Consider the following 11,077-nt stretch of genomic DNA (forward strand, 5'->3'; position numbering starts at 1 on the left):
GTAATAATCAAATATATATATACATATATATTTAACTGTGCCTATGTATGAGTAAAGTGACTATAGGTAATTTTTATTTTCTTCTTCTTTTTTTTTTTTTTTGAGATGGAGTTTTGCTCTGTCGTCCAGGCTGGAGTGCAGTGGCGTGATCTCGGCTCACTGCAAACTCCGCCTCCCATATTCAAGCAATTCTCTTACCTCAGCCTCCCAAGTAGGTGGGATTACAGTTGCACGCCACCATGCCAGGCTAATTTTTGTATTTTTAGCAGAGATAGGGTTTCACCATGTTGGCCAGACTGGTTTTGAACTGACCTCAAGTGATCCTCCCACCTCAGTCTCCCAAAGTGCTGGGATTACAGGTGCAAGCCACAGCGCCTGGTCTATTTTCTTCCTTTTTACTGTTCTACAGTTCCCACACTTTCCACAATGGTAACACATTATTGCATATCTAAGTGAGGGAAATAATAATTTAAAAAGAAACAAGAACAGCTAACTCTAAACTATTCTTCCTTTAAAGTTATCAGGTGTGTGAAGAAAGCCATCCGAGCCTCTCCCCGCCTGAGGAAAGCCCTGTGGGCACTCCTATCCCCTTGTCTTACCTATTGAAGAGAGTCAAGATCCATGGGTAGTAAGCAAAATAAAAATGCCTGAGCCCAAAGGGTCTGGCTGCCTTCTAAGTCAGCATGAGGGAGAAGGTAATGGCGTCTTGGAGGGGGCAGCGCCTGTCTCCAGCACCCTCTTGGCTCCCAAGCAGCCATGCTCCCTGTGCCCCAAGATGTCAGGCCTCATGGAAGAGTCAAGTCCTCTCCGGCTTTGACTGTGCCTGGATACTATTGGCAAAAACCATATTGAGGCATTTTGATAGGGAAACAGGAGGGATTCTCTTGACTCAGGAGTTTTACTCCTAGGAATTTATTCTCTGCACAAAGAAAAAAAGCATGCGGCGCATGGCTTCTTTGTGAGGTAAGATAACCACATACACGCATCTCCATTTCCTCCTCCTCACGTTGCGGACACCCTCGGAACCAATCGCTCTGACACACACCACTGTCAGCTTCCTAAAGCTCTTTATTATGATACTTCACAATTCTAGTCTCCAACTTCCCATTGGCTTAGAACATCATTCTTAAATTCCTTAATTTGTTCTCAAGGCTTGAATCGAAGGCCTTTTCATAGCTGTGTCAAAGGGCAGTCTGATTGCTAAGCCTTAACTGCCGCAATACCCCTATCAAATACTGTGCAGGGCAGACAATACTCTAGTGAGATAATGAAGAATGAGTGGCTCATGATGAGTGTGCAGCAACAAAGAGAGCCAAGAAATTAATTCCATTCTGAACATTTGGAAACTGACTCCTGCACACAGCACAGCAGGGCAGAGGGAGCTAAGCTTCATTTTTTTTTAAATGCACACATCAGCTTATGTTTAAGATGTGCTGGTCACCTGTACACGCTCCATGGAGAGGATCAAGATCCTCACAAGATCTAGGAATCTGGGGCTGATAAATGTTATATATTTGTTCACTCCACAAACATTGAACAACTGAACACCCAGGATATATAAGGTCATGCATTATACGTCCTGGGGAATCAAAGGTGAGTCAGGCAAAGTTCCCTCTCTCAAGCTGTATAAAGCCTGTACAAGTCACGCTGGTCGCCAGAAGAAAGATAGTGCATGAGGGGATCTCTGGTTTCGCAGGAAATGGGGGAGAAATCCCTTCCACGGAGAATGTGAGAGCAGGCTGCATGGAGGAGTTTCTGCCTGATCTGGCTTTTATGAATGCATAAAACTGTGGAATGTGGAGCTGTTAATTTTGCTGCTTTGTTTTATGAGGGTTAAGCTGGTGGTGGAAGGAATCTATTTACTAAGCTGTTGTGAAGCTAGCATTTTGAAGTTCTTTCAAGTGTGTTCTCATTGGACAGGCAAGTCATAGCCTCATAAACATGAGTTTCTTTTAATCACCACCAGCAAAGTGATTCCAGGGACTTACACTCCTCATTCTACCATTTGGATGAAGATACTAGCTCTGCCTCTTATCTACCGCAGTATTGAAAAGGAAGCATTTGCTAGAAGGAAAGAAAAAAACAGAGAAGAGGAAAAAGTAGCCTAGAGAAAGCTGACAACAGAAAGCAGGGGAGAGCAGTGGCAGGCGGGTGCATGGCACTTCCTCAATCTGTCCTGGATTCTTTCTCTTCAACACCCACAGTTCTGGGGTTGTCCCTGCCGGTCTCTTACCATGGCTGCTTAATGTTTCCTGTTTCTCTACTTTAAGTAGAGATCTTTACTACTGTTTAATACTTTAATACTATTACTGAATGAGTCTTTCTAAATTAACACTTTCAATTCCAGTCATTCACAATCCCATTCAGAGCCTGTGGCAATTGGGTCTCAACATCCTGCTCCAGTCTATGCCCCCCTTCCATTCATTCATTCATTCATTCATTCATTCATTCATTAAATGAACATTTAGTGAAATGCACAACATGAGCTTCCTGGTCAAGTCAGAGTACTACGCTCTAGGTACATTCATGAAGAGCTCTCTTAAATATTCTTTGTCCACTCCTGACCTCTGTAACTTACTAATGAATGCATTTTTCTACTCTACCACACCTGTGCAGTAAGACTTGAGGGCATTTTCTTCTTTCTTTTTTTTATGTTCTCAACATTTCCTGAACAGCTCCTTACACATAGCAAACCCTCAATAAGCATGTGTTAATTAAATGACTTGCTAATTAAAGAAGGGAACAAATTATACAATAAACTGCTCAGTGAAACATAGGTTCTTGAAACAGTAAGGAAGAAAACCAGTAAGTTTAATTTTAAAAATAAATAAATAAACCTCATTGTTACTAATTACTTGTCATATAAAATATTCTCCTTTTTGCAGTGAGTCTGTGTTGACTGTTTCACTCCATATCACTGACCATCACAATCAAATGACAAGTGCATTAGAAGATTATGTGTCTTTTTACTCCTTGCACACATTTTAGGCATTTTAAAAAGTATCAGTTTAGTTTTAGGAGAGGAAAGAAAGGCATATTTATCAAAGGCAATAGTTATTAAAATATACTTATTTCATGTAATGATAATGTTCTTTTACATAGCAATTATTTATTGAATATCTGCTGTGAGTAGGGTTTTGTGGTAGGTGCTGGGACTTTTGCTAGGGATCTGAGGCCTAAAGTAGGGTTATCGAAAAGGACTTTAGAGGGTAGACGTGACCAAGACTTACATTTAAGTTAAAAGTGCAGTAAGTGATGCAGTAAACGCTATAGGCTGGAAAGTCAAGGAAGATGGATGTGAGTCTTGAACTGGTCGAGGGAAGATGAGCAGGATATCAAAAAGCAAAGAAAGGGAAAGGCTTTCAAAGTGAGAGAAGGCAGTCATACCTTTTTTAACGTGATCACCTTACAGCAGAACAAGATACTAAAAGTGGTTTGAAACTAGCTATGGAAATGTGTGTGTTCCATTTCGTGAAACTTCAGTAAGCCTTGATGGACCATATTATAATTATCAATTAAAATGATTATTGGCTTAACTTCATTCCCTAATCTTTCTCAGTATACAAGTATTTGCCATCATAACCCTCATGGCCATGGAACAGCAGTTCTAAAGAGCTCCAATTGCTTTACAGACATTCTTAAATGAATTCACCCAAGCCCTCAATGAAGTAGGTGACAAACAGAAGATCTGCTGACAGGATGCTCTCACCGTGGCAGACTCTGCAGAATTGAAACAAACAAAATGTACATGAGAATATGTCTGTCTAAAGTGATTTTCAGATGCTTTTAGCCACTCAGATTCAGAACCATAAGATAGGATGACTTTATACTTCATCAATAAATATGTTACACTAGGAAATTTCTATGTTTTGATGTCAGAGCAGAGGTAGTTTCAAGTTGACCCTCTTGGCTGATAGAACTCCAAGACATTTAGGACTTATTTTACTCATGTAAATAACATGCTACAATTCGGCTAGTCAATGTTTGATGCAATGTTAAACTGAATAAAGTTAAATTTGGAACCAAAGCCATTTTAAGCCTAAACCAGTTTCAGTCAGATTTAAGATTATGTGGAATAAAGATTTCCAGTGGAGTGATGGTACTGGAAGGTCTGTGGCCAATTTTCTTAACTGAGACAAAAGCCTGAAACATGAACAAGTCCCAACATAGGACTAAAGCAGGATTAATAATGACATGCCGTATGATATTCAACTATAGTAATATCCACTCTGAGCACAACTTTATCATCAGTATTTCCTCTTGGAGCCCAGAAGCTGTGTCAGTCACTTTCTGTTTGCCATACTGACCTTTTGGGAAAATTGTCATTCTGTCACAGTGAAAGACAACAGAGTCATAGAAAATGGTGATTGGCAAAAGCAAGAGCTCACACTGGTCTGTCCTTGGCAGTTTCAATAAATTTCACCTCCTGATTTAAAGGAAAGTGAATGTTACTTAAAGATTTTGAAGTTTCTTTAGCACATTTCAAAACTTCCTGGCTTACCCTAGTGGTAAGGCTAGACAGTCAAGATAACAGAATATAGAAAATGTAGTTTTAAATATTGTAGTTTATCAATTCATTTTAAAAAGCAGAATAACATTGTACCATTACATTTCTCATTTTTTAAAAAGTTGCTTTTAGTTGGTGTGTATTTTTTAAAAATTCATTTTACCTTGGGCAAGTAAAACACATACTAGGTTGAGTTTTTTCCTACACAATAGGAGGTTTTCCTTCTTATAATATAGTGATTTTTTTTAGTATATCAGACCAGATTAATCCAAGTTCTATAACTTACTACGAATATAACCTTGGGCAGCTTATTTTATCTCCCCAAATCCTTAGTTTATTCAACATTAGGTGAAATAAAAATAAGTCATAATATGCACACATCTCATAGGATTCTGGAATGGGTTAGACTGTTACTTAGCGCCATGCCTGGCACTTTACAAGTTTGCTACATCAAGGGTCTTGGGCACCAGACTATAGGTAAAGCATCTGACATCCAAGTGTTTCAGTGAGTTTATCTAAATAAAAAAATTTGCTGTTACAACTGAAAACAAAATTAGAAAACTTTTGCCCCAAGATCTTGAAAAAAGTGTTTTTTTCCTAAATGGTATAGGAAGTGATCAGTTAGTCTTGAATGAATAAAGTATTTCCTTTAAATCTAAGTCTTCAACAATTTATTCTTTGCCTCTATCATTATTAGGCATCTCTAGAGACTGAGCTCCCTTTCTTGGGAATTAGGAACGTGTTCTTTTCCATTGATTTAGCTTCTCTACTGAGCTTCTTATTCTCTCTGTTGACTCTTAGTTCCCACACACACTCAAAATATTGCATCATTTTCTTTTTCCTTTTCTTTCTTAACCATTCCTTTGAAATCAATACTAAAATTTTCTTACCAAAGCCAATTTTCAGAGTGTGGTGGCAAAGCAGTTCTCTTCTGCTTCGAACCTGTCTTGATGTGATAACATCAACTTTTAACTAAGAAGTGGAAGTGAATGTTTTGAGAAGAAGGGGGGAAGAGCAAATTCCCAACTGCTGCAACTTTTTTTTCAATTTTTCTTTTCTTTTTTTTTTTTTTTTAACTTTTAAGTGCAGCAGTACATGTGCAGGTTTGTTACATAGGTAAATTTGTATCATGGGTGTTTGTTGTACATATTATTTCATCACCCAGGTATTAAGCCTAGTACCCATTAGTTATTTTTCCTGATCCTCTCCCTCCTCCCACCTCCCACCTTCTGATAGGCCCCAGTGTGTGTTGTTCCCCTCTATGTGTCCATGTGTTCTCATCATTTAACTCCCACTTATAAGTGAGAACATACAGTATTTGGTTTTCTGTTCTTGTGTTAGTTTGCTAAGGATAATGTCCTCCAACTCTATCCATGTCCCTGTAAAGGACATGATCTCATTCTTTTTTATGGATGCATAGTATTCCATGGTGTATATATACCACATTTTCTTTATCCAGTCGATCACTGATGAGCATTTAGGTTGATTCCATGTCTTTGCTATCACAAAGAGTGTTGCAGAGAACATACATGTGCATGTGTCTTTATAATAGAACAATTTATATTCCTTTGGCTTTATACCCAGTAATGAGATTGCTGGATCAAATGATAGTTCTGTCTTTAGGTCTTTGAGGAATCAGACATCCTTTGATTTAAATATACAGAAAGTATCTGATTTATGAGGGCTTGGCTTGCTATTTTTAAACTTTATAATAATGGGAATGCCGTAGGCATTCAGTAGAAACCATACTTTGAGTACCCATACAACCATTCTGTTTTTTTCACTTTCATTAAGATATTTAATAAACATATGAAATATTCAACACTTTTTTATAAAACGAGCTTTATGTTAGATAAATATGCCCAATTGTTGGCTAATGCAAGTGTTCCAAGCACATTTAAGTTTGGCGCTAAGCTATGATGTTTGGTAGGTTAGGTGTACTCAATACACTTTCAACTTAGGGCGTTTTCGAATAACAATAGGTTATTGAAATGTAACCCCATCATAACTCAAGGAGTATCTATAGTCAGGCACACCACCATTTATCTTTAAGTACAAATGCATGCCCTAACAACATACAGGAGTGATGCAGGGGAGGAATATCTACAACTGCTGCCTTTGCTAACACAGATATTTGGAAAACTATGACAATGCAGTGGTAATAAAAAGTCATTCCTCAACAGACTCCTACTGTCGATCTATCTGTCTTATATATCTGTGTATCTATATATGTGTATTTATTTTATCATCAAGTTTCTTTGAAGAGCAGACACTGAGTTGAATCAAGAAAAATGACCTAGTTTTGTTCAGCCCTCTGGACACCAGGTTAGGACAGGCATGCTGGGTAATACTGCTTTCCACTGAGTACATGCTAGGTCACATTGAGGCCTACCTGGCAGCACCAGCCTTGGTTTCTGGGCTCTCTATTGCACCAAGACATTTGTACAGGTGTCACTGCAGGCCTGGTGTTCTTTTCAGAATATTGCAGGGCTAATTTTTTCTCCCTGGGGGAGCTCTGAGTTACTATGATCTACCCTATATTTCTGGAGCTGTCCCCCCTCAAGGAGCCAAGGACTGAACTAAAATTGAATTGGAATCAGACTGGCTTGTGCTAAAGGGCAACAGGCTGCAGTGGGGTGTGAGAATTGGAAGACAGCTTGGGGGCCTGCTTCGTAATGGGGTCCTTTCTATGACTTCCCTGACAAATGGACTTCCAGACTGTGCTGGAAAGACGGGGTTGGGGTGGGCAGCTCATTCCATTGGTAGGCTTCTCAAATAATGGAAAGGATTGTCCTTATTTTAAAGCAGTATTTACTTTCCTCTAATGCCTGCTGTTTCTCTTTCATTCCTCAACTTCTCCATCTCTCTTCCTGCCTCTTAGTACTTCCCTTGTCCTTTTAAACCACAGATATCCTGATCTCTATGTGATTTTTCTGAAGAGAACCATTTAATAATGGGTTTCTTTTCAGTAATCCATTAGGTGGAATTAGATAAGATCTGTGATTGTAATAACCACAGAACCTCAACACTAATAGGTGGTGAATACATAGAAATTACAATTTAAATACCAATATGATGTACAGGAAAGCATGGGAGCTTTGAAATCAAATAGGCCTAACTTAGACTTGCTCCAGTTTCACTTTTCTGAACCTCCGTGGATTCAGCTTTTATTTTAAAAAGTAACGATAAAACCCATTTTACAAAATTGTCTTGAGGATCATCTGTGCAAGCATCCATAAAGCATTTAGCACAGTTCCTAACACATCATAGGCACCCAGTAAATACTAGTCTCCACACCCAACCCATCCTTCCTCAACCCACCTACCTCATAATCCCAAGTAGCAGTATAAAGAGATTAAGGAGGCCAGCAGGCATGCTGGCTCACGCCTGTAATCACAGCACTTTGGGAGGCCAAAGCGGGTGGATCACTTGAAGTCAGGAGTTCAAGACTAGCCTGGCCAACATGATGAAACCCCATCTCTATTAAAAATACAAAAATGAGCTGGGTGTGGTGGCAGGTGCCTGTAATCCCAGCTATTCAGGAGGCTGAGGCAGGAGAATCGCTTGAACCCAGGAGGCAGAGGTTGCGGTGAGCCAAGATTGTGCCACTGCACTCCAGCCTGGGTGAAGGAGCGAGACTCCCTCTCAGAAAAAAAGAAAAAAAAATGAGATTAAGGAGAATACAGGTTCAGCCTCGTTCTTTCTAATCCCATGTCCTTGGATAAATCACTTCACCTCCTTCATGTAACCGTATCATATGGAACCGCATGCACCACAAAGGTTTGCTGTAAGAATCAAATGAAACAGCAGATGGGTAATAACTTAAAAATCATGGTATTTTCTCTAAATGTAAGGTATAGTTACCGCCAGTAGTAATTTATCAGTGAATAATTGCTGAACGAATGAATGAATGAACTATCTATTCTTTCCACCTCATGCATCCCCACACTGGAGCAAGGAGGAAAAGCCCAACAAACTCAGCATTGAAAACTGGTACATACATCTTTATAGAAACATATGCACACGCATCAATAGGCACAAATGCAGGCAGGTACTCTCACATGAACATCTGGCAAAAGAGTCCCTTGACTCAATGCTGATGTAAAATTGTAGAAATTTAGATCCCTCCTGTTAGAGTTGTCAACTACTGACGCTCTTCCTCTAATTTCTTCTAGGAATTTCTATTACATCACAATGTTACGGGATCCAGTGTCACGTTACCTGAGCGAGTGGAAACACGTCCAGAGAGGGGCCACGTGGAAAACCTCTCTTCACATGTGTGATGGAAGAAGCCCCACCCCAGATGAGCTGCCGACCTGCTACCCTGGGGATGACTGGTCTGGGGTCAGCTTGCGGGAGTTTATGGATTGCAGCTACAACCTGGCTAACAATCGCCAGGTGCGCATGCTGGCTGACCTCAGCCTGGTGGGCTGCTACAACTTGACTTTCATGAACGAGAGTGAAAGAAACACCATCCTATTGCAGAGTGCAAAGAACAACCTGAAGAACATGGCCTTCTTTGGGCTCACTGAGTTCCAGAGGAAGACACAGTTTCTCTTTGAGAGAACATTCAACCTCAAGTTCATCTCCCCCTTCACGCAGTTCAACATCACGCGGGCTTCTAACGTGGAGATCAATGAGGGCGCCCGCCAACGCATTGAGGAGCTAAACTTCCTGGACATGCAGCTTTACGAGTATGCAAAAGATCTCTTCCAGCAGCGCTACCACCACACCAAGCAGCTAGAGCACCAGAGGGACCGCCAGAAGCGGCGGGAGGAGCGGAGGCTGCAACGGGAGCACAGGGACCACCAGTGGCCCAAAGAGGATGGGGCTGCAGAGGGGACTGTCACCGAGGACTACAACAGCCAAGTGGTGAGATGGTGACCCCCTGCCCTCTCCTCTCTCAGGATGGGGAGGATGAGCAGGCACATTGACCTTCTGTTGAGTTACCTTGGAGAAGCTGGGCCATGAGGACATCTGGCTGTGTGTGCTTGATTTGGACATCTGCTTCCTTCTTTGTCTTCATTTTTATCCAGCTGGAGATTATCTGTCTTGTTCTTGTTTTCTTTTCTTGACATTTTGCAATTGGTGATATTAAGTAGGGTAGGAGTGCATCCCATATAGACTGTTTTAGAAGGCCAAGGAGAGCCACACTGAAAAAGGAGACAGTTCCTGTGATCTCCTTTACAGGAGCATAGAATAGTTTGGGTACCAGGAACCCACAGAGGCACACATGAAAAGCCAAATTATGGCTTGGATGTTCTGCTGAAACTGGTCTATGTCATACTGTCTCCCATTATGAGAATATCAGTCAGTATAAAGAGAAAGAGAAAAACATTTCAGCCCTTAGATGAGGTCTTACACCAACCGCCACTTGGCTGTTAGCTGTCATCTTTGAACTCTATTTGAATGTGACTTAAATCACAAGTAACGTGTTTTGTTGTTGCAGTTGTTTTGAAACAAAATTATCCTATTATTGACCATTGCTAGAGAGCCACATCCTACAAAATCCTGACACCACAACCTTAAGCCATGCCTTTCCTTCCATCTTTTAGGGAATGGGGAGTGGATCCAGAATAGAGGAGGTTGTAGCCCCTGAGAAATCAACATTGGTAGGAGCATTTAAGAGAAAACTTGCTTATTTGCTAATGCCTAAAGGGATCTCTCTTTACCAATTGTTGCTTTCAATGTGAGGAACGAATGATAAATTAAGAGAAAAAAATACCAGGAAGATCAATATACGCCTAACATTTCTAAACTGGTCACATAATCTTAGATTTTAAAGGAGTATTTCAGGGTTTAACCATTCTGGAGAAGTTATGTCCTTTAATGGGGTACTACCAGTCTTAAAATTTTGCCACCACAGAAAGATGTTTTTAAAAGCTTGGCCCAAAGAATAGGAACTTAGCTAGCATGTATACAAAATATATCTGAGGTTACTAAATGAATAAGAACTCTGAATTAGGCCAGGAGACATGAAACACCATTCATGGGATGGTTATCACAGGAGTTTAGACAGACTCTGCCTCCCAGCATCTTGAATGTCTCCAGCCTGATCACTGTTTTCTTCCCACACGATCTTTACCTGTTGTTAGACTGTGGCCACAGCCAGTAAATCAGTCCAGAGTGTCTAAAACTGGACAAGAAATGTGCTGCATTGCCGAGTTCTTATTTTCACCTTTTCATAATCCCAACTACAATAACAAGAAGTTTATAGAATAATAAGGGGATATGTATGGAAGAAGGAAGAGAAAGCCTTTGTCTAGCATTTATTAGGAGGATCAGAGTGAGTGGGAAGTTTTACAACGGATTGATCTGATCAATCCCTTCAAGGAGCTGAAGGCAAAATGTGTGAAACCCCTAAATCAGATTGAAAAGCCTATTTCATTGATATCCAACATGTTTGATGTTTAAGCTAGCTTTACCTAAGCCACTTGTCAGCCTCCAGAATACTCTCTCTGGGGTTGTGAGTCAATCAGCCCACAAGCATTCATGGAGTGCTTACCTGCACAGAGGGAAGTCCAGCAGCTTCACCAGATAGAGAGCTGGAGATGCTTCTCTCACTGTGCG

General features: G+C 40.5%; 1 protein-coding gene across 1 annotated transcript in view; it reads left to right on the forward strand.

The window, feature by feature from the left end:
- The window catches only part of HS6ST3 (heparan sulfate 6-O-sulfotransferase 3), a 771,050-nt gene extending 761,446 nt beyond the window's left edge, over nt 1-9,604 (forward strand). The window contains exon 2 of the mRNA XM_011970656.1: nt 8,683-9,604. Within this exon, the coding sequence (XP_011826046.1) occupies nt 8,683-9,391 (709 nt within the window). The 3' untranslated portion in view covers nt 9,392-9,604. The remainder of the gene's footprint in view (nt 1-8,682) is intronic.
- Nucleotides 9,605-11,077: the final 1,473 nt, after the last annotated feature.

Source organism: Mandrillus leucophaeus, unplaced genomic scaffold, assembly GCF_000951045.1.
Source record: "Mandrillus leucophaeus isolate KB7577 unplaced genomic scaffold, Mleu.le_1.0 Scaffold960, whole genome shotgun sequence".
NCBI lineage: Eukaryota > Metazoa > Chordata > Mammalia > Primates > Cercopithecidae > Mandrillus > Mandrillus leucophaeus.